This window comes from Myotis nattereri (assembly GCF_964212035.1).
Source record: "Myotis nattereri genome assembly, chromosome: 8".
In the NCBI taxonomy this organism is placed as follows: Eukaryota; Metazoa; Chordata; class Mammalia; order Chiroptera; family Vespertilionidae; genus Myotis; species Myotis nattereri.
This window is the reverse complement of record NC_138083.1, coordinates 8,273,815-8,297,624: the sequence shown is the minus strand read 5'-3', so window position 1 is coordinate 8,297,624 and position 23,810 is coordinate 8,273,815. Positions and strand designations below refer to the sequence as shown.

The window sequence follows — 23,810 nt, the reverse complement described above, 5'->3', positions numbered from 1 at the left end:
ACCCAGGCATATGCCCTTGACGGGAATCAAACCCGAGACCCTTCAGTCCGCAGGCCAGTGCTCTATCCACTGAGCCAAGCCGGCTAGGGCTAGGGGATTTTTTTTAACATAACTTCCTAACAATAAATCCTCTGGAAAAAAAGTTGCCAAGTTCATGGCTCCTCTGCCGGCAAGCTCACAGCTCCTGGTTGAACAGGTTAAACACAGTAAAGGTCCCACATGCCAATTCAGGGGACTGTCCCTAAAAATCCAGAAAGTTTTCATTCAACTCCAGGAAAAAGAAATGAAAGGAAGGATGGGAGGAAAAAAGGAAGGGGGAAAAGATTGGAGAGAGAGAGGGGAAATAAACTCAGCAGAATACACATTTCCAAAACGAATGGACAAAATTCAATTAACGTATATTAACCTTTATTCTATAACAGAGACATAAATAATTTTATGAATTCATATGATCTGTACAAAAGACAAAATAAGATATTGCACTAAGTTTAGATATGGGATATTTGGATTTCATATCAGCTAAACAGGTAAATATATACAATTCAAGGAGTTAAGGCAAAACCAGATGATACTTGAAACACAACAGAAGTTTGGAAACATAGGTATAATTAAAAGCAAGGGCATCCCATCACCTGTTAATAAAGTGGTCATGGCTAAGGGAAAAAATCCCTTAGGTGTTTAATAAAGTGATTATCATCAATCATGTTAATTAAAGTCGAGCAACAAAGTATAAGATTTCCGGTGGAGGAGAGCGGTTTGGGGAAGTTTGGGGGTTGAGCAAGTAGAACTCAGGTAAGCAACATTTTCCTTGTCAGATTTATGACCTATTCTTCCTATTAGAAAATATAATTTGGAAAATATGACTCTTTCACATATATAATTAAAATAAAACTATGAAGCATTCTTTTTTTCAAGGGAAGTCATGTTGGGGATTTCATAGGGTAAGTTTGCGGGCAAGCCATTCATTACCCTATTGGTAGAGAAAACACAAAACCAGTCACCGCAAAACAACTCCCAGGTACCTACACTGAACAAAACAAACCGAGTCCAAAGGAATAAGAACACGCGTGACCAATGTACCAACACAGGTAAGCTCTTTGGCAGCTTCGCACTAACCGTTGATTGAAGTCAGAACTCTTGCATCTTCTCATTCTTAGACCCACTTGCCAGTCTTTTAAAAACAAATAGATAAAATTCCACATCTGCAACGAATTCAGTAATTCCAGGAAATTAAATTCAGAAGGAATCTGCAGATAGTCTATAGCGGTTACACGGACGCACAGATAGGAATTGTCTGCCGAGTCCTGATCCACACATAGGGAGCGCAGGCACGCAAAAGTAATCAGTAAAGCTGGATTTGTCTGGACAGGCCTGGGATCCTGAAAGAGAATCCATACTGACCCATGAAACCAATAAGACATCACTCCGAGGATGAGAAAATGATCTTCCAATAACTCAGTGGTGAGCCGCCCCTCACCTGGTGAACGCCACGGAGAAATGGATTCTATAGGGGGAACACCAGGAAGCCCGAGAACGTGGAATACTGCCAGCCTCCGACCAGGTTACCTTTCTCCAGTTTTAGGTAAACCTTATCCTCCTTATCCAGGTAGAGCAAGACTCCATTGGTGGCGGCTTCGCGAGTAACATCTTTGTCCCCAGCAAAGGCAGATATTACCGGTTTTCCATTTAACATCAGGTTAACCTACAAGGAAAAAAAAGTCACTAAGCTCTCCTTAAAGTCAAAAAATCTGCTAGGGATAACAAATAATGCTCAAGGGGAAATATCTGATGTTTAGTAAATATATCCCTTTCCTTTCAAATCAGCCAAGTGCAGTGGCTAGACTTAGTATGCTGCTAAGCTAGGGGTGAGGGCTGTTCAAAGTAAACTTGAGTTTCTTCCATAGAAATGTCCTTAAATGCCTGCAAAAGAGTACCATCTGTGGAGAGCAGCCTAGCCCTGTGAAAACTGGCTACCCGTCACCTGTAACTTAAGCTCACTACTTCATTTACCTCTGAGATTCATTAGCGATCTTTCGGTAAGGAAGCAAGCCTGTAGCTTCCCAGTGTGTTAGTAAAAGGAGGCCCAGCACCCTTCACCCTGATAAACCAGACATGCAAAGTTCTACCAGCTTCTGGGCAGGCCACTATGCAGCCGTGACATGCATACTGCTGAAAAGCATCTTAAATCATGGGCTGTGTGTGCACTGTGGTTTCTTCTTCTGTTTTCCTTGATAAGAAACATGTATTTAAAATAATAATCACCACTACCATTGAAGATTTTAATGATGACTAATTAGCAAAGAATTAATAATTAATAAGCTCAAAATTATTAACAAATAATCTCAACATGTATTCGCTTTTCTTCATATTACAATTTTGATCATACTGTATTAAACATTATACTAACTTCTAAACAGTGAGGTTTGGAAAAGCTTTCCTACGGCAGTGAATTTGTTTTCTAGCTGTTCATTCTTTTTACGTTAAAAAAAAAAATACTGAATACATTAAATCTGAGGTTGATCAATTTATCCATTCACTAGGAAATGTAAAAGTGGTAGATGAGTGAATCTATCTTTCGCATGGACATGGCATACAGTACAAACATTGAACAAAAGATAACATGTTCCTAGGATTCCATAGACATGTATTGGTGTCATTGGGTGTTCTCGCATCTAAACATTATAGGAACTAGGCCCATGGTTGCCTTTGCGTGTAAGCTCAAGCCCATTACTTAGAAAGCACAACACAAAATATATTGTTAACTGTGAAGTTGCAATTGGTAAGAATTCACCAGGATCAGAGTAACTCAAGGTAAACTAAAGCATAAACGTAGCACCCACTTATTTCAAAAGTGTATCAAATCATTGTTAGTTACTCATAAAAGTATTCTTACTAGTAAACTGTTTCTCCTAATTCTTAACAATGATAGCAAATTTGTTTTTATTTAGTAAGCACTTGTAAAACTCTACTGGTCTCACAAGTTCTATCCCTACAAGTTGAAATAATTTTGCACCTGCACTAAATGAAATCAAGATCTTGTAAAGAGATTTGTGTCACTGAGTTTTTACTAAGCCATGCTTTTTTTCCTTTTCATTGAATTTATTGGGGTGACACTGGTTAACAAAATTATACAGGTTTCAGTTGCACAATTCCATAACACATCATCTGTACACGGTATTGTGTGTTCACCACCCCAAGTCAAGCCTCCGTTCATCACCATTTATCCAAAGCCACGCTTTTTAAATAGTTGGTTGTTATTAAGGTAACAAGTGCAATTGTTTATTTTTTCTATATGCTTCTTGTCCCATGCCTTAATAGAGGCTATAAAGGAGAAGATTAGAAGTCAAGTGTTTTAAAAATAAACTATTGTGGATGGTTGTTTATTTTGATAGTGACAGCACACATTTGGATAAATACATAACCCACAACCAATAAACACTGTTGTTTGGGGATAGAAAGGGAACAGGTCAAAACACATACCTGGATTGTTTGGCTCTGGTAGACTTTAATTACGTGAAAACTGAAACTGTAAATTCCTTTCCTTGGTGCTACAAAGACAGACTCCAGTGTGAAAAAATTACCCACATTTACCAGGATCTACAAGTAAAAATAATAAATAACAGTAAATTATTGTAATATTCTTTTCTGTAAGTATGTTTCCTTCCTTCCTCCCTTTTCTTCCTTTTTTTTTATTTTCCTAATCCACAACTAGCTTAAGAAACCAGAGAGAATAAAACATTGAGTTCTATTCCTTTCCTCTTTAGCGACTTGAAAAAAAAAAGGATTTGTATATTGGAAGGATCTTCTGTCTTCTAAATGGTAGAGGAAAATATAAAGTAACAGCTTTGTATTCATGCCTCAATTTCCAGCAGGGCCCGATGGCTCTGGGAACATGTAGGTGACAGGTGAGGGCTTATGGATTTATCAGCTGTACTTGAGAGTCAGATAAAAGGAACCTGCCATGTACTTACATTCCCACCCTCTGCAAGCCTTCCCAGTGTCCAGAGGTGGTGTTTCCCACACAGCCAATCCGCATCCATGGGCTCCCTCCAGTCCTCCCTGGACACACCACACAGAGCCTGGGCGCCCCCTCCACATGTGTCGTAATCCATGACACTGAGCAGCTGGTGCACAGAGTGATCTGGAGACCGGCCCTCCCCGGCGTCTCCGCCAAACCTCTCCTGAGAGCCTTGGCCGTTTTTTCATCCCTGTGCCATATAGGCCTTAATTCTATTTTGGCAATGACTCAGCTTTTACAGGCTGCCACAGAGGAGAGCGTGAATCAGAGCAGACTGTGACCTAGGGGGCCTTCTCCTGCTCCTCCCAGGGTTGGCCGTCACCCTCTGATCAGCCACCTGCTCTTTATTTAAAAAGTTCAATGGTCAAAAATGAAGCATGAAATCAGGTACTGTTCCCAAAGAAAGCCGCAATGCATTTTGTTTTCGAAGACGCTCAGTCTGGATCTACTGGTTGCGAAATGAACTTTGAATTTCAACAAGTGACCTCTTAAACCAAATTTGCAAACATCTCATAGGTAAGTCCCTTCCTTTGAGAGAGAGAGAGAGAGAGAAGAAAGAGAGTTGGAAGAGGGGAGAGTTGAAAAATAACTAGGATTTCTTCCATTTCTCCTCAAGAGATAAATCTATAAGTGGCATTCAAAAAAAACAGATGTCCCTAAAAGACACATTTCCCCTATATCAAAGGCAATCTGCTACTATCTCTTTTAAACAACACATTCATGCCAATATTAACCCTTTAGCATAATTCCCGAAAGACATACTTTTACCTCTGAGAACTGCACTAGAATATAGTGACGGTCAGGCTCGACCCCTGACTTAAACTGCATGTATGTGGACAATGTTATTCTGAGATTTCATGTTCTTCTAAGTCAGCACCAGATTTCTTTCTCAGACCTGATGATCGAGGATCTTCCGACAGCAAATCCCTAGCCACACAGTAATCCCCAGCAGACGCGTTACAAAGATTTCTCCCAGCACATTTCAAGGGATTTGGGAAACTTAGTGGGGACTTCCTGAGTCGGATACACGCAGCATACATCATTAGGAATAAGGGAACAGCTGGTGAGTGCTGACTGCACACAGGCTGGAGGTTGTCGCTGTAATTAGAGATCCAGGCACATCGAGATTTATCACTGAATGTGCCTTGTTGTCTCCAAGACGCATGGCTCCTGACCAGAGGAATAAGCCCTTCTCCTCTCCTAATTGACGGCCGGGTCATTGGGAAGAATGCACTATGCAGGACAGTGCAGTGCCCACAGCATCCAACATTTAATTAATGCGCTGGAATGCAAACCAGGGGAGGGTCTAGCCTTGGTTTCTGTCAGGATCGAAAGCACTGCACTCCTGAAGGGGCTGCTGAACCGTGGCTATCCCATAGGAAGCCCCAGAGGCGCCTGGTCTGTCTCCCGCCAGCGGGAGAGTGCATTGTTAAGGAAACATTAATAAAGAACCTACTGTCGCCTTATTGCTTCCCTAGCACCTGCGAAGGCAGTACCTCTTCACCTGCGCTCTCACGCATGTGGCTTTTTGCACAACTGCGGGCTACGCATGTGACTTTGAAATAAAAAGGTTCTGGGCACACTTAGGGTGGAAATTAAAACCCTGGAATCAGTTTTCAGTGATGACTCCTCCTCGCTAACGCTGAGCTGATATCCTGGGGGGTTTTCATTAGCCAAACGTCTGAGCTCCAGGTCTCTGAAAAGCAGCCATGGATTTCATCAGTTCCTCCGCCACCCCCTACCCTCAGCCCCAAAACTGGTCCTTTCCCAGCAATTTGCAATTCTCTGAAAGGACAGGCAGGGAAGGGAGAGCCGGCGGCCCTCCAGGCTTCCCTCTGCCGCTCCACGCAGCTGCCCAATTCCTTTCCCTCCGCCTCCGCAACTTTTCTGCCAGCGCCAGGGAAGGGCTTCCCCTGCAGCGGCGCCTGCGACGTTTGTGGGGATCCCAGCGGCCAAAGGTGAGCGAGACCTACCCTGGCCACTGCGCACCCTCTCTGGCCACCTGCAAGATCTATGCAGAGTGCCCACCCACCTGGGAGAAACAAACCATTTACCCTGCGTGTGGAAAGCCCCACGGGACGGCCTGTGGGCACCTGCAGACAGGGGTCGGAGGCAGGGGCCGGGCTCTGGCCAAGAGATTGCAAAGTCCAGGCACCAGACTCCCACCAGCTCCTTGGACCTGTTGCTGCTAAACTTATCCTGAGCTCTTGCTCCCCAGCCCTGTGTTCCCAGCCTTTGTCCCGCTGCCCAGCAGCCTTTCCCGGAGGCCAGGGGAGAATGGGGGGGCCTGGCGTGGGAGAGACACTGGAAGTTTCAGTCCCAGGCATATTTGGGGAGGCGAGTGCCTAAATGATCCCCCACATCCCAATCAGATGAGCTCAGCCCTAGCAGGCAGCCAGGTCTGAGCCGCTCTGCAATCCCCGCCCCTGCCCCCGGTGCCCCACATCCCTCGGGATCTGACCTGATCAAAGTAAATGATGCGCGTCTTGTTGCTCATCTCCGAGGGCTCGTGGTTGGTGCTCCGCACCGCAGAGAAGGCGACCTTGGAGTTGGCCGCCCGCACCGAGATCCCCAGAGGGGAGGAAGAGGAGCCCTTGGAGTCCGTGGCCGGGTTCGAGTCACACACCACCAGGCATTTGCCCTCCAGCACGATGGGCTCCGTGTCGTTCTGCGCCCAGACGGGCAGCGAGGGCAGCGTGAGGGCCAGCAGCACGGCCGGCACCACGGACAGCGCCCGGCGCGCCGAGCCCATGGTGAGCGCGAGTGCAGCCGCAGCGGCTGGCGCTTGGCTCGCCTGCGTCGCCGGCTCCCCGGGACCGGCTCGGAAGATGCCGGCGGTTAGATAGACAGCGCTGCAGGCACCGCGGCGGCGGCGCTCTCACTTCCACCGATTCTCTGGTTTGAAGTCAGAGTCTCCCTCGCGCTCTCTCGCCAGCTCGGTTACCTTTGTCCTTTAAGGAGCTCATGCAGAACCCCCTGCCTCACCCTCCTCCGCCCCAGAGTCAGCCCTGCCTGGGGCTCTTTCACCCGCCCCCCTTGTTGCCAGACATCTAGAAGTCTCCAAACCCTCACATTCAAGCCTCAAAGGGGAAACTGGCAGTAAATGCTCACCCCAAACCCAAGCACCCCCTGGTGAACCGCGGATCAGGAAGAACGAAGAGGGCTCAGAGAGGCCACGGGGCGGTGGGCGCGGAGCAGGGCCGAGGCGGTCCTGTCGCGTCTGGCCAGCGGCAGGGACGGATTACAGCGGCGGAAGGTGTTTCCCCGGCGGAGAGGAAGGCGAGGCTGTATTCATGGCCGGGACCCAGGCGGCTGCCACTTTTGCTTGGTCAAAAATTCCCCACAGCTCGGTGTGGCTCGGATGCCGCAGGTAGGCAGCGGCCAGCCAAATGCCCAGCTCGGAAGCGCAAATGTGCAGGATTAGTTCCAGGTGCAGGGCGGCTGGGCTGGCAGGGTCCTCTCCTGCCTGTGCCGCACCCGCTCGCCCCACGCCCAGAGTCCCTGCGCGCAACTTTCTCTGCCCTCCGCAACCAGGAGAGCGCGAGGACTGAGCGAGCGCGCTATTTATAGGAGCGCAGCGTCGGCTGGCGTTGGCTTCCAGCTCAGCCCGTGGGCTCCGGGGAAAGGGGGAGAAGGAGTCCGGTGACCCGATCTGAGCAGCTCCCGCCTGGCGCTTAAGGCATCCGTAAGCAGGCGGGTGCGCCGGCTTCTAGTGCCAGAGTCCTAGGCCACTCGGCCCTGGGGAGTGCGCGGCGCCAGGAGCGTGTGCGCAGGGAGGGGCGCCCGCGGCCCCGTGCTGGCCCCAGTCCGGTGCCTGCTAGCCCCTCCTCGGTCTGGGGGGTGGAAGGGGCTGCGGCTCTCCCCGCCCCTCCCTGCGCGGGACTCCGCAGCCGAGCGCCCTCCGAACGGAGCGGGGCGCTGCCAGCCGGCTGCAGAGCGGAATTGGAGGCAGAGGCTCCTGCGCGGCGCTCTTCCCGGGACCGGGAACCTGCGGGAGTCCCGACCGCACCTGGCCCAGCACCTGCCCCACAGAGAGCGCTGGGGCCTGGGGAACCTCGGGCGGACCAAAGGCAGTGAGGGCCGCTGGGAGGAGGTGCCCGGGGAGCCTAGGGGCGCACCTCCCCACTCACACAGCGAATCCCCCCCCCCCCATCCAGGCGAGGCCAGAAAAAAAGAGTGGAAGAGGGAGTTAACTCAGCAAGAATAAGTCTTCCAAAACCGTACCCCTAAGAAAAGCCAACCCACTCCTGAAAATACAGCACTTTCCTCCCTTCTGGAGGCGCCCCGCCCCTGTGCCACCCGGCTGCCACTCGGACTGGCAAGCATGATCTTCCGCAGCCTCCACTGGGAGGAAGGGCTTGTCTTGTCTGTGACCAGCTGTGTGAACTTGGCCCAGGCACTGAGCCCCTCCTGAGAGGGCAAGACCACTAATTAAAGTCCCTCCAGCTCTGTGCTGCTGTGGGTCAAGTCGCCCCTTCCCACGTTCCTTCTAGACGTCCAGCTGCCAGAGGGCAGGCAGGCAGCGCATCTTCAGTCAAAACAGCCTCCCAGTCAGCCATTCGGCGCTCTTAGAAATGTACTAAGTATTCACTGAAGGGGTGTTTGTTGAGCAACATCAGCCATGGGTGGCTCCCTAACCCTGCCTGGATGGAGGACCTCCTCAAGGGCGTGAATTCAAGACCCCCATCCCAACAGAAGCCAGGAGGGCGGGGCATTGAGCCATAAGCACCACACTGCAGTTCCAACTGTTAACATTGGTATTTGTATGTCCTCCCTTACCCCCACCCCCGCCCCCACCCCACCCTCACCCCCTGCCCTACTGCTCTATAATCTTGCAACTAAAGAGTTGGTGCCTAGAGCCATACAGGCCTTCAGACTCTGCGCCCATGGGGCCAGGACCAGCTCTAACTGGCAGGTGCTCCGGTCATGCTATTTGTTACGATGTTGAGTTTCACTAATCTAAGCTGCAGCCATACAGGTGACCTGGTGCCTTCTGACAGCCATCCCCTACCCCCAGTGCTAATGCCCCACGCGAGGCCAGCAGCCTTTCACCTGAACCCTTGTCCCACATGGGACCTCTCTGCAGGCTTCTTTCAGTCTGCCTGAAAACAACGACAATTTCCTCACATTGGATAATGTCTTTTAAGGCCTGGGGCTGGGTGTCATTCCTCTCACTTGTAAGGCTAAGCATTCTTCCTTTCTTTTCCAGGACAACTGTTTAGTCCTACCACTTGGGCTGTTCAATTTTAGGCTGGAAGAAGTTTGGGGGGAAAGCTCTGTTGACTACAGAATTGTCAAATACTCAATAATCCATCTTCCCACCATCCCAGTATACCCTCCGCACCCTTTCCTTCCCCAAGAGTCTTCCTTCCTGGTCTTGCATGGGAAAGCAATACTCCTGTGGTCAGTAAATTCCATAACTGCTTGTTTGAGTAGAGAAACCAAGTCTCGAGCAAGCCCAAGACAGTAAGGATCCATGAGTGGTTTTCTGTGTCTAAAGAAAATGTCCCTAAGAAGACAAAGACAGACACACCAGGTATTCAGCTCGAAGGACCCTGCCTGGAAAATGACCCTGGGGTTGAATGAAAGAAGACTCCACGCATCATGTAGAGACAGAGCCCAGGTGAGTCGTACGGAAGGTAGAAAATCGAGAGAGAAAGGGCAGCGAGACTCCCGTAGCCACACCAGGGCCCACGGGGTCACTGGATTACCCCGGATATCTGAGTGATGCTGATCAACCCCAGTTAATGCTCTTCTTTGAGGGAGGGTTGGGAGCTTGAGTCCAGCTGCAGCGCAGTGTTGAGTGAGTCCTCAGGACTCCCTTTGGGAATGGCCGCATGACTGACTTGCTTTGCATGAAGATGGTATTTATGGGGAAAAGTACATGGATGATTTGAAGAGCACTTTTTTTTCACATTTCAATATTTTATTTTTTAAATTTTGTTTTATTGCTTAAAGTATTACAAAGAGTATTACATATGTCTCCTTTTTTTCCCCCCTTGACCTTCCCCCGGCCTCCCTACCCCCCAGTGTCTTGTGTCCATTGGTTATGCTTATATGCATGCATACAAGTCCTTTGATTGATCTCTTACCCCGCCCCCCAACCCTCCCCGGCCTTCCCGCTGTAGTTTGAAACCACTTTTAATTGACTTTATAATTTAAAAATTGTCGGAGACAGTCATCTGCAGTCTCCTCCAATCACCAACAAGGGGTGTGTCTAAGGTGACAGGGAACAGTTAGACCTCCAGGTTAGGGTTGCAGATATATTTTGATGCCTCTTTTTGGCCTTCCCAGAACACCTGTGCTCCTCCCAGACATTACATATAACACAATTTTCTGAAATTGTTGATTTCTTTGTTGTATTCTCCATGGATTATCAACTTTTGGGGAGCATAGAATTTAGCAGAGAGTAGGTATGCCAAAAAAGGTTTACTGAATAAAGTAACATCATTGCCCTTATTTCTCATAGGGGAAATAATATACCAATGACTCACTATAAGTATGATAGGAAAAGTAAATTTTCTCCAAAAAAAAAATGTGTTCTTAGAATGTTTTGTTCACCCTTAGTTACTAAGAATGGAAGGCCAATGGGGCATATGGGGATATATTGGAAGTCCAGGAGCAGAACCGAGCCTTGGGAATGGAATGAAGTCTTGTGGAGAACCTAAAATATTGCCTCTCCTTTCTCTATCTCTGTATCTCCACCTCCATCTTTATGTCTCTCTCTCTCTCTCCCTCTCTCTCTCTCTCTCTGTCTCTCTGTCTCTATCTTTCTTTCTCTCCTAGGTACATCTGCATTATTGTTTTGCTTACTGCAATCTAATTTTCTGTGATGCCTAGAAAGTATACAATGGCAACTCACACACCCAATTGTTACATATAATAAATAGATCCATCCACCCAGGGGATACCCCAAAACCCCAGGGAAGAGACTCATTGCTGTATCTGGCATCAGATATGCCCACCCATCGACCAGAGAAGCAGCATACAATGCACAGACAACCGAGTCCTGGCAACCAGGTATGTCATAGGAGCAGGTGACGGGGAGGGGAGGAGAGGAAGACAACTCCTAGAAAAGCGGTGCAAGCAATATGAGCTGAAGTGGAAAAGGGAAAGATGCAAATCAATTTGTATTGTGTGATTCTATGTTAATAATCTGTAGGTAGGTCTGCTCAGATATGGATATCTGACTAAGCAGAGGGAAAAAATATGAAAAGCTAGACAGCAAATTGTCAATTTTAGAGGAATGGAATAGAAAGGAAGGAAATCCTATTAATTGAATTTAAGATATTTACTATTTGAATGGTCACAGCAATTATATATTACACTAGAGGCCTGGTGCACAAAACTTGTGCACAGAGGAGGAGGAGGTTTCCACACAGCCTGCTTGTCCAGTCATTTTGTCGTCCCTCACTAACCACCCTGCCATCTTGGTGGCCCCACACATCCTGCTTGTTCAGTTGTATGGTCATCCCTCACTAACCCCTCTGCCAGCCTGTTTGTAGGCAGCCATCTTGTGCAGGTGTGAGGGTTAATTTGCATATTACCTCTTTATTATATAGGATTGTGATTCACATTTAAAGAACAATTTTAAAAGAAAGAGGTTCTGAGTAGACCATTCGGTAGGAATCTACTACATGAAACTTTTTTTTTTTTTCATAATTTAAGCTTAATTAAAGTTTGGAGAGAAAAAGGAACTAACGTTCTTTCCCATACGTGGCATTGGTTGAAGAGCAATTTTCTTTCTTTTGTTATATTGATCCATCTCTAAAAACTCATTCACTCAAAGGCTAGGAAAATGCCCAGGCGTATAAAGCCTCACAGTGCATTTAAGAAAAAAATTACATTGAAACTGGTAAAGCTCATGAGTAATATCAAAATTTCTGATTGCATCTTAGATTCAACTTGGCTCTTTATAAACCGTGTTAGACCTGAGTCCAGTGCCGGAGGCATGGTGAGTGCCCGACCGCTTTAGTTCCTGTTGCATACATAGGGAGCTCTGCATGTAAGGACCTAACCAACAGTTCCCACTTGTAAGAAGCTGCTGGGAAGACTATTATCAATTCAGACCCTGAGCTGACGCTTCTGCCCATGAACTGGGCATCTGTGTATGTACTAGCACACGGCTGAAGCTGAAGCAGACAGTGTTTTAGTGATGCTGCTGGTGGCATGCATCCACCAAGGGTCTATCTGGAGTCAGACCCACCGGCCCTTTGGTTAAAAACAGGGTATTTAGGCCAAAACCGGTTTGGCTCAGTGGATAGAGCGTCGGCCTGCGGACTGAGGGGTCCCGGGTTCGATTCCGGTAGGGGGCATGTGCCTGGGTTTCGGGCACGTCCCCAGTGGGAGATGTGCAGGAGGCAGCTGATCGATGTTTCTCTCTCATCGATGTTTCCAACTCTCTATCTCTCTCCATTCCTCTCTGTAAAAAAATCAATAAAATATATTTAAAAAAAAAAAAAAAAAAAAAAACAGGGTATTTAGGTCCTGGCTGGCATGGCTCAGTTGGTTGGGAGACGTACAGTGTTCCAAAAGGTTGCAGATTCAATTCCCCATCAGAGCACACATCAAGGTTTGGGGCTCGATCCCCAGTAGGGGGCGTGCAGGAGGCAGCTGATGCATGTCTACCTCTCCCATTGATGTTTCTATCTCTCACCCTCACTCTTCCTGCTTCTCTAAAGATCAATTTTAAAAATCTTCAAAAATAAACATACACAAGGTATTTAGAATCAGCTTCATCTCCTACTTTATGACCCTGGGGAAAGTTACAAACCTTCCTTCAGCCAGGAAATTGGCGATCATAAAAATAATACCCAGTCCATAGCTGGTTTTGGGATTTGATTGGGGAACTATAAGCAGGGCACTTCGCACAGTATTGGGCACACAGGAGGTGTGTAATTAAAGGTTGCAATCAATTTATGAAACATATTAATGACCAAAGGGGAGTGGTGCCTGGGGGCCCACCAACTATTGGGGAACAATGTCTAGGACCTAACTCTCAGGCACTGTAATGGGGCAGGATGCAGCATGCCCAAGGGTGAGAAAGAAGCAAGGTTCCGACTCCTAGTGCAGTCATCAGGGCCAAGTTTGCGGGCACAGCCATGGTGGTGGAGGAGCAGTAGAGTGAGGAGGCGGCAGTGAGTTAGTCCCAGAAACCCCACAGGCTGAGCTCTCCAATGAAGCCCAGGCACCAGGCAGGTCTGTGAGCTCCCTGCAAGAAGAAGACAAAGAGTTTCGTTTTCCTTTTATTTCTTTCATCCCCATTGTCTTAGTCACTGGGTGTCATCACTCAGAGTGTCTGAAAGCAGCACTTAGCAGAAATCGATGGGTTCTCCGAAGTGAAGATTATACGGAAAATCAAGAACAGTTGGTCAGAACAGTCATCACTGCAACAAAGGAATCAGGAAGCCACGCAGGGATGGGAGGAAGACGCTATGGGTGCTACGTGCTCGAGGTGCTTGGAGCAGACAGAGGAATCTTAAGGACCTGAGGACCATCCAGCTACTTATTTGGCAGCAGGAGGGTCCTGGAGACTTTTAACTTTCCTGTGTTTAGCTGTGCATTTGTGGGGCGGTGGGGGGAAGGGGAGCAGGGGGCTGGGAGAGAGGCAGTTTCAGTCCTAAAGGTAAGTCTGGCCACTGCATGCCATGGGCAAGCCTGGGGTGCATGGGGATGGCCAGCAGCCACTGCCTCTCCCACGGGAGCATCTTGCATGGTTGAGTGTGATTCCAGTGTTTAAAGAGAAGTGTTTTCCTGCAACATGGCCACTCAAAACAAGCCAAGCACTTAATCTTGTGCTCAAGCTGAAGAAACAGCAATCTGTTTGGACTCTGGAGGAAGAGCTGGCTGCAGTGGGCTCCCCGCGAGCTGGTGGATTGGACGCCACGGTGAGAATTCTGAGAGGATTTTCCAGGGTGAGTCTGACTCTGAGCGATTTCTTCTCCCTGTGCACCAGCTTTAGACTCTAATCCTCTATACAGTCCAACTCCACTCTCCTTTCCCCTTTTGCTTGGGGAAACTCAGTGGCTGAGAACATCTCCCATTTTATTGTCCCCACTCCTCTGAGAGGTAAATCCCATTACTCCTATTTCACAGATGAGGAGACAGAGGGTCTGAGAGGCTGCCACCCAAGGACACTCTGCTAACAGGTGCCTGGGTTGCCTCTGCTGGAGGGACATGTGTTCATGTCCAAATGCCTTTCCCCTGGACCACATGAGAAAGGCTGAAATAAAATGCAAGGGGCTTCTGGTGTGTTCAGACTACTTTCCGTGAGTTGATGACAACAAATTCAGAGGAGAAACTGACTGTTTTCCTGGCATTATTAATATCAGTAGATTGCCAGTGGAAATGAAACTTATAGCAGAGAAAAGAGACAGGCTTTAAATCATAGAATTTTTAATAAAAGCTATTGACCATAAACCCAGGGTTTAATGTATCTATGTATACACACACAAATACACACAGGTATGTATATTAAAACATTTGTGTGTTTGTATATATATTGAAATATATATACACACAAATATACACACATAATATATACATATTAAAATATATACTTGTATATATATTTTAATATACAGGGTGTCCCCCCAAAATGTATACCCTCTTTAACAGCCGATAATTCAATTTTGAAAATGAAATGTATTTTAATAAACACTGCCTTGATAATTATTCAAAGTGTGTATACATTTTTGGGACACCCTATATATGCAAAATGTGTGTATGTATATGTACACACATATACAAGGGTGAGCAAAAGTAGATTTAGAGTTGTGAGTACGGGAAACACAGAGTTTACTTATTAATTATTGTATTGTCTTCCATACAAACAACTGTAGACCTACTTTTACCCACCCCTGTATATATACACATGTATATATAAATACATATTAAATATATATTAAATAAAATATGTATTGAACATATTACACATATAACTAAATAAGTGGTTAGAGCACCTTACAATCCCCTCATAACTTTAGGTGCTTTCCGTCTCTAGTGTCACCAGAGCTTCAGCGTGACATTCGTTGGTCTTGCTATTTGGCAAAGAGTGTCTTCCCTACTCCGCTGAGAGTCCCACGCAGGCAGAGTAGGCTGATCTGTGCTCACCACGATCGGTCCCAGGACAGCTCCTGGCACCTGGTTCAGGCCTGCTGGCTGTTTGCTGAAGCAAGGAATAAAGCGCTGTGGCACAGATTCTAACTGTGGCTACCCCCTCTGAGTGTATTTCCAATTATAACACCAAATAGTTTCAAAAACTAGCGTACGTGTTCTCTGACTCTCACTGCTAGTAATTATTTATGATGTGTAATAAGCCAGCCTCCTGTACTTGGGAAATTAATACCTTTCTGGGGAAAGTGCTGGAAGTGGCCCTTGCTTTTCCTTGCTTTCACTATTTTCACAGCTGTGTCTTGTTTCACATTCTTCACGCTGGGTTCTGAGTGCCTTGCTTTTGGCCATGCCACCAGCCCAGCCACTTTCTTATCTACCACTGTGATTATGAGAATGCCTCTTCCTCACCAGGCTGTGGGCTCAGTGAAGCAAAATCCTCCCTGCTCTTCCCTTACCTACCAGTTGGGTACCTGTAGGATTGCAGGAACTAATCCAAAGTCATGGTCTATGGCTTCTGAATCTGTTGGCTGCTGGCTATTGCAGCTGGCTGTGCACCTCCCACGTGGCAAACAATACACCAACTAACTTGGCTTCCTTGGCCATCTGTCTGTTGGCTAAATAACTACTTCTTGAATAGACCAACTCCTCACTTAGGCAGCTGGTATGTTGGCAATTGACTGAGCTGAACAACTTCTGGGCTGGGTCCAGTATTTCCTGACCACAAGAGAAAAAATGAATTTCATTTTTGCACAGGGTTTTGCACAGGCTTTGTAGTGTCTTTATAAAGCAAAGTAGATAAGAAAAGCAAAATGAAAGAGGAACTAGATGGACTGTGCTTTAGAGCAAAGCTTTTTAAGGCATGAGTGACTTTGAATTTTTCCCCTTCATGGCTGCCTTTCACACTCTCTCCCTTTTGCCTTCCACGTTTCCTCTGCTTTTCTTCTTTTCTAACACTCTCTCTATAATTTTTTCCAAAATTTCCCAGTCTTATGGTCCATTCAACCAATATTTAATTAGGCCTTAGTGTGTACTCAGTGAGGGTAGCAGCCTCAAGTGCCTTTGTAGAATACCTGCTATTCTTTCTGGTTGCTTGATATCAGAAACCCCGTCCTATGTCTGGGGACTCTTTTACCTTATGAAGCAGAGCCTGCCTCCCACCCTGGAAGCTGAAAATACCACATTCATTTTCCAGCTTCCCTTGCAGCTAGGGTGCAAGCATGTGAACCGAGCTCGGCAGACAGACAGACCCACTCCAGAGCAGGAGCAGAGACCCTGAAGAACCTTTTATGGAAAAGAAGCAACGGGTGCAGTGGTTCTGGGCAGTAACCAGCACCTCCCATCAGAGAGGAGGCTGTGTGTGCAGCAAGCTGTGGGGTGTGTGCTCAGGAGCCACAGCCATCTCGGGGGTCTCAGTTCTGTAGCACCAGCTGATCCGGGGTGTCATTCCTGCCTGCATCACTTCTCACCCAGTTCTCCAACACTCTAAGGCAGTGGTTCTCAACCTTCTGGCCCTTTAAATACAGTTCCTCATGTTGTGACCCAACCATAAAATTATTTTCGTTGCTACTTCATAACTGTAATGTTGCTACTGTTATGAATCGTAATATAAATATCTGATATGCAGGATGGTCTTAGGTGACCCCTGTGAAAGGGTCATTCAACTGCCAAAGGGGTCGCGACCCACAGGTTGAGAACCACTGCTCTAAGGTAGTCTTTGAAACACTGAATATACTTTAATAAATTTTTTTACTGAAATTAGAGTCAGCATTGCTTGCTTGCAGATAAGAGTCCAGGTGGATACTGAGGCCAATCAGGGACCATAGGTGGTGACATCAGCAGGTCAAAACTGTGGAAAGGTGGAGCCCCATGCCTCACCTCTCAGGCAGCTGCTAATAAACCTTGTACGAGGTGAGCCTAGTAATGCCAAGTATTTTATTTTTCCATAGAAAAGTAAATTCAGATTTTTTTGTGTGAAACCCCCACTTTTAGACATTAGCAACATGTTAAAAAAATAGCTGTGGGCTTTCTAAAACATGGCCATGGGCTACATATAGCCCCAGAACTACCTTGGCATCCTCTTTATTTTTTATTGTTTTACTTTAAAGAAGCATTTCAAGATCTCTGTCATAGAGAGGCTTCTTTGTGGTAACTTTCTTATTACCCACTGAAGCTCTACATTTTACAAGATCTCAAGCTAACTCATAGATTTACATAGTAAATTGTTGGGGGCCAGGATATGGAAATGAGGCCAGCTGATGGAAGTCTGAATGGAAAATAACATATGCTAATTCCAAACTCACAACTGTTTATATGGTCTGGATCAAACCCATCCAGCCAATCAAAACGCTTGAATCATGCAAAATCTCTAGCCTCAAGTGTTTCACTCTGTCTCGGAGAAACATCCAAACCATCTCCTGACGATTCTGCTCCAACCAGGTAATCGTGCTCTCCCCTTAGCCACAGGCCATGCTATTTAATGTCACAACCTCATCTCATTGGTGGGACCTACATCTCAGCCATAGCTGCAAGGGATGCTGAACAGGTATGTTCCTGGCATTTTCAGCTTCTGAAGTGAGAGGTGATTATTCCTCTCACCAAGACTCGAAAGATGTGTAATTCCCCCCAAATGGAAAGGGGTTCAAGTGCAGATAGCCAAAAATATTGTGCACCTTCACTACTCCCCCTTCCTTACACTTCCATGACCCTTCTCCACTTTTTCATCCGTAAGCCTGATTCCCCTCCTGCCTCTCCATCAGCATGGGAAGAAGCAGGCATTATCTACCAAAAATAAGCTATGATTTCTGGAGAATTTAAATGCAATTAAATATCACACACTGAATATACAGTAGCTCAATTTAATCTTTTTGGAAGACTGTCATTCTACACTTTGTCATCCTACTGCAATTGTTCGCACCATGTTTCTCAGAATAATATATTAATCGGGATAACCAGAAAGCATTAAAAATGTTATAGATTCAGCAGGCAAGCCCAGAACCACTGGATCAAATACTCTGAAAATGGAGTCCTGGAAATCCATATTAAAGCTTCTTTGGTGATCTTAATGTTCAGCCCCATGTGAATAGCTTTTGATTTTGAAGATGGGAGAGGTGCCCTTGGATTAAGTCGTGCCTGCTGAGCATAGTGATCATCTTCTTTTACATGCAAGCACATGCCTGTCCACTGGAAAGTTGCTCTCATTCCATTTCAATGCCATGATCAACAGGGGCAATGCTGATCATAGTACCTTCCTCCTATTCCCCAAAAAGGGCCTGTTACCCTGGCCATGCCAATCATGATGCTCCATGCTCTTGGCCATGATGATTGATCCAAGCAAACCCCATCAGAGTAAGCCCATGAGGATTTGATATTTGGAAGCAGAAGAAAAAGGATCCTGCCTTTGCCTTCAGGGCACCTGGGTGAGCAGGAACTGAGGCCAGCTGGTGGATGTTTTCTTGGGCGGCAGTGTTAGAGAATGATGCCAAGTTACGGAAACTTAGACAAGAAACAGATAAATAGAGATTAAAATTTTCTTCCTATGTCTGCTCACATACATGGGACCCCCTCCATATCAGGCCTTGACCAAAATGGAGCCCATTGGGAAATGCGGTCTTCTGAGCCCCCTCGAGGCCAGAGAAGGATGGTCCTTGGGCCTGAAGCACTCCCTTCACAAGACAAGTCTTCAAAGCCTGTCCTAGGCTTATTTCCTTGTGTGGGACTTTCTCTCCATTGCAAACTCAGTGTGTGCTCCTCTGTTCTACTTAAGCATGTGTGTCATGTGGCACCCGGAAACCCCACTGCTGTGGTGAGAAGCCCAACAATCCAGTCTCCCTACAGACTCCTTTGTAACAAACAAGCTGGAGCACAAAATGGGTACATGCACGCCAATGGCCCTGAGGAGGCTGCTGTGAGGGACCGTGGCCGTGGGGACTGACACCCACTACTGAAGTTAGTGTGTGTCTCTTCTCCGCGTGAGGAAAGATCGTTCCATCAAGGCTTGACTGTGGTGTGTTTTCCTTGGCGACTCTGATATCAACACACAGTGGGCAGAATTGTTGGGACTTGGGCTCCTGGGGACAGGCCAGAGATGTCTCTTCCTCGGAAGACCCCATACATCTTTTTTACATTCAGAGTGGATCAAGTTGGATTTCTGCCCCTGGCAACAAAATCTCTGTAGTAATAAGTAAGGTTGTATTTTGCTTCCAGTAGAAAAGAGTAAAAAGATACAGGGGCAAATAAACTATCTGCATTTAGGTAATTGACATGAAATGAACATTTGCCAAGTGATCTTTTCGTATTTTCAGCTCTCACCAGATGTTTACAAGGAAGTGTGAATTAGGAGGCCAGTCTGACTCAGTGCGGTGACAAGAAAGGCCTGTGTGGGCACAGAGTGGCCTTTGGAGGGCAATGGGGTAAGGACTTCATCTCAAATGAGTTGAGAGAAAGGATGCCCTTAACAGAGACAATTAGAATGATGAAATGTAATCAATAGTGAGCCCAGCAGTCCCCAAATCTTTGCCCAAAGAAGCAAATCCTTGCTGCCTGTACCTCCTGTTGCTCTGTGCCCAATGTGGGCAGCACAGGGAAGGAGCCAAGCCACAGTATTGAAGGGAAGGAAGGACATGGTTTCCATTCCAGATGTCTGTGGGGCCTACAGGTGTCATTCTGAAGCCCATCAATCCAGTCCACCTACAGCTTCCTTTATAACAAGCCAGCACCAAAGAAGCCAGACTCGTGGTGCACAATTAATGATTTCACCTGGTTTTCCAAAGCCCCTCAAAACAGCCTCTTGAAAACTCAAGTTCACATTGCTATGGAAACACTGTCCTGTCAACAGAACAAAACAAACACTCAGGAGTTATTCTCAAGTTCTGTACAAACTGTTGAATCTGTATGTGTGTGGGCATATTCTCACATACACACACGTGCACACATACATGCACACACATGTACACACATGCACACACAACCTGGAAGAAATCTGCTGTGTACACCCACCCTCTGAACTTCAGACCGACAGGAGGCAGGCTTTTCTAAGGGAGATGGTTGAAAATATCTTCATAAAGAGAATCTACAAAGTCATCTGGCTTTGGTCTCAGGATGTGGCCTGTTTGACAGATGAAACAGGGGAGAGAAAAGTGTCATCAAGCTCTTTCAGACACCCTCCTGGGTGTTCAATATTCACTTCACCACCTTGAACACCCTCCTTCTCAAGTGCTTGAAGTCCCCTTTTCATTTCTCCTCCAGGCACAAAGTTCTGAAATTGTAACTTTCTTTGGAATAAGTAAGGCATCATTGCTATAGTTCCACACACAGTATCTGAGTCTATGATGACAAGACGGCAGAAACAGGGAATCTCTGCCTTGTCCAGAGGTGGGAGTGGGCACATTTCAATGGTCCCCTAGAATTTCTTCTAGAAGACCGGCTTCCCCTTCTCCATGTTCATCACCAACCACCATTGCTCACCGGGGGACTGCAGGGCTTTCTAACAGGTCACCCTGAATCCAGGGATCCCCTTTTCCTGACCAGTGCCAGAGGGCGTTTAAAAACTCATGTTTGACTGTACCATTCCCCTGATGAAAGTGTTTCATTAGCTTCCCGTTGCCGGTAGGTAAAACCCCAAGTCCTCCTCTGACCTGCGATGTCCACTCATCACCCCCCCCTCAGCGCAGGGCGCACTCCTCTGTGCTCTTCACGCTCCTTGTCCAGCCGCACAAGCTGAGTCCACGCAGCCCTTCACATCCACCCTTGACTGTTCCCATGCAGGCCTATGTGCACACCCGTGCCACTGCCAGAAATGATGCCTCCCCACGCCCACCTCACCCCTTTCCCCAGGCCACTCCCACATTTCCTCAGGATTCTTAAATGGCACCTCCTCATGGAACTCCTTCCCCACCCCAGATTGCCCTCCCCTCCCAGACCCACTAGTTTTGCTTTTCTTATTCATTGTCTTAATTACTATTAACCAGAATATTCTATTTTCTGATAGTTTGGGAACTCCATGAGCCCTGTGATCATCTCAGTCTTGCTCATATTTGTATGAGCAAATGCCTGGCACACAGTAGGAAGTCAATAATTTTGTTGTTAAATGAGCAGGTGAATTAATAGATTCTGGAAGTCAGCACCTTGGTCATAAACCCCTCAGTAGCTAACACCTTGGTCTTCAGCCTGCTGTGTTGTAGGGCATGCACACAAGTTAACTCTGCATGAGAACAGTGTCCTCTGCCGATTTCTACTCACCCAAATGTACGTGTCTGTTAAGTCCCAATCTACATATTGTCCAGACCTCTGCCCTCAAGATGAAGGCAGGAAATAAGCAAGGAGGAAAAGTTATCTCTGAAGATGGGCTTAAGAATGGAGAGTGAAAGACTCCAGGAGCCACATCAGGGCAGACGTTATCCAAGCCAGCTGGGAGAGTCCTGCCGGGGTTAGAAAGTAGACTTGGCCTTGGCAAAGGCGGTCAAGGTCATAGTAGAAGAATCACAAGGCACAGCTCCAGTACGAGGTCAGAGATGAGAAGGGAGAATGGGCAGCACACGTAGTCCGTTAGCCAGTGAAGGAGAGCTTTGTGACAAATGAGAGCACTCAAACTGGGCCACGGTGTCCACTTAGTCCCCAGAACATGCTTCAGGGATGTCAGTGCTGGCTCAGAGGAGCCCTGCTGGGCTGGACTTCATTCCCTGTGGTTCCCTTGATTCCTTCATCTCTCCTCCAATGGCTAAGAGCAGCCTCCTCGGCTTAGAACCAGGCGCTGTTCCTGTTGCCCATAGAAGAAACCAAGGCTCAACCCAGCACTGCAGAGCTTCTGACTCCCCCTACCTCTCCATCCACAGTTCCCCGCGGGTCCCCAAGGGAACTGCACATTAAATAGTCTCTAATCCTACAACCCTCACCCTCATCACTTGGTCAAATCCCAATCATTCTCGCAAGCACCACCGTCCAACAGAACGTCCCATGATAATAGGAATGTTCTAGATCTGCACTGTCCAAGATGGCAGCCAGTAGCCACTGAGCTCTTGAAATGTGGCTAATGCAACTGAGGAACTGAAATTTAAATTTTGTTTAACTTTAAATAACCACATGTGGCCAGGGACTACCAGATTGAGTGGTGCATCTTTGCAATTCAGTTCAAATGCCTTTCTTCATCCTCCACTTCTAGGAAGATAAATGTTAACGCTGCACTTTTAAAAAAAAAAATGGTTTTTTGTTGATTTTCAAGAGAGAGGAAAGGAAAAGGAGAGAGAGATGGAAACATCAGTGAGAAAGAAACATCAACATCAACCAGCCACCTCCTGCATGCCACCTGCTGGGGATCGAGCCTGAAATCCGGGCATGTGCCCTGATCAGGAATCAAACCAGCAACCTCCTGGTACATGGGTCGATGCTCAACCACTGAGCCACATCGGCCAGGCACCTTTGCACTTTTTAATCATAGGATTCATCAGAAACATTAGATGTTATTAGTATGATTATTAGCTTATTTTCCTTTTCCCCCACTAGTTGGCAACTTCCATGAATCAGGGGTCAGGCCTGTTTCATTCTGCATTGACCCTGAGGCCCAGGACAAGTTCCTCATACACAGTGGACAGTAATATTTGTGAATGAGTGAGTGAATCAATGAGCACAAGAGATTTTGTGTCTATATGACTTCAGGGAATCACTGCGCACTTCTGAGCCTGGATGTATTCTTCTCTAAAGTCTATGAGTGCCTTCAAGCTTGAGCACTGTGTAGATTTCACCTCTAAATAGGAAATTACAGAAAGGTGGCACTGAGTAGAAAGTTCTAGGTGTTACTTGAGACCATCTTGTCCCCACAATTACTTTCCCTAAATTATTTCAGGAAATGACAGTAATTTATAGTTCAAAGATCAATTATGCTATGAAATTTTAACAGAGCACAGTTCTGCCCTTGCATTAATACACACACAGAACCGATACAATCTACACGCGACCTCTGAAACAAGTCATGGGGGTGACCGTTTATATTTTGCCAGGACTGGAAAGCTTTTCAGACTGAAAGTTAAAATCTGGGGCCTCAAACTATGAGCGACATTCCCAGTAATCACTCCACCTCTGATTTATGCAACCTAGCAGCTAATAAAATGGGGATCAGAGAGATTTAATATCAATGTATAATTACCTTTTACTTCTTATTACTTTTGGTAATAACTTTTGTGGCTTTCTCAGCACGCACTGTTCTTCCAGAACAAAGTAAACCACAGCAAAAGGGCACAAGGGTTCGCTTGGCCATCCCATCAAATACATTGCATGAGAAGTGGAATGACAGAGGGGCTACAATGGGACTAACTGGAATGAAGTTAAACTTGGAAAGGTCTTGTATCTGATACTAGCTTACTTAACTGCCTATTGTTAAGACTTAGGATTTGGATAAATCATAGTCACCTTCTGGACCTACCTCCTTCCACATGCCCTCGCCATGCGAAGGCCCTCCCTTCCTCTTTGTCTCAGAGAAGTGCCTAGTAAACAATCCATGGTGATGAGCTTATAATGTGGACAAGAAAGTGGTTAAATGCACAGGCACTAGAGGAAGACCGTTAACGTGTTAAACTTGACCTTAGTTTCCTCATCTGAAAAATGGCGATAATCGTAGCATTTACCTCCGGAATTGGCCTGAGGATTAAATGAAGTAATATGTGTGGAGGGCTTGGCACACTGTAAA

At 46.6% G+C, this 23,810-nt stretch overlaps 1 protein-coding gene and 1 long non-coding RNA gene across 3 annotated transcripts; one reads left to right on the top strand and one right to left on the bottom strand.

The window, feature by feature from the left end:
• Nucleotides 1–386: 386 nt before the first annotated feature.
• On the bottom strand, nucleotides 387–7,506 carry CBLN4 (cerebellin 4 precursor). Of its 2 annotated transcripts, XM_081097510.1 has the most exons (4): nucleotides 6,480–6,831; nucleotides 3,481–3,597; nucleotides 1,478–1,702; nucleotides 387–1,379 (listed from the first exon to the last, which is right to left on the bottom strand). In XM_081097510.1, the coding sequence occupies exons 1-3, from the start codon at nucleotides 6,768–6,770 to the stop codon at nucleotides 1,505–1,507; spliced, it is 606 nt and encodes a 201-aa protein (XP_080953636.1). In that variant the 5' UTR covers nucleotides 6,771–6,831; the 3' UTR covers nucleotides 387–1,379; nucleotides 1,478–1,504. The 2 variants fall into 2 exon arrangements, with proteins under 2 accessions (XP_080953636.1, XP_080953635.1); XM_081097509.1 differs by having other exon boundaries at nucleotides 387–1,702; nucleotides 6,480–7,506.
• Nucleotides 7,507–10,989: 3,483 nt separating this feature from the next.
• On the top strand, nucleotides 10,990–13,427 carry LOC308523767. The gene is made up of 3 exons (XR_013996368.1): nucleotides 10,990–11,038; nucleotides 11,917–11,972; nucleotides 13,291–13,427. It is a non-coding gene; the product is annotated as an uncharacterized lncRNA (long non-coding RNA).
• The last annotated feature ends 10,383 nt before the right edge of the window (nucleotides 13,428–23,810 follow it).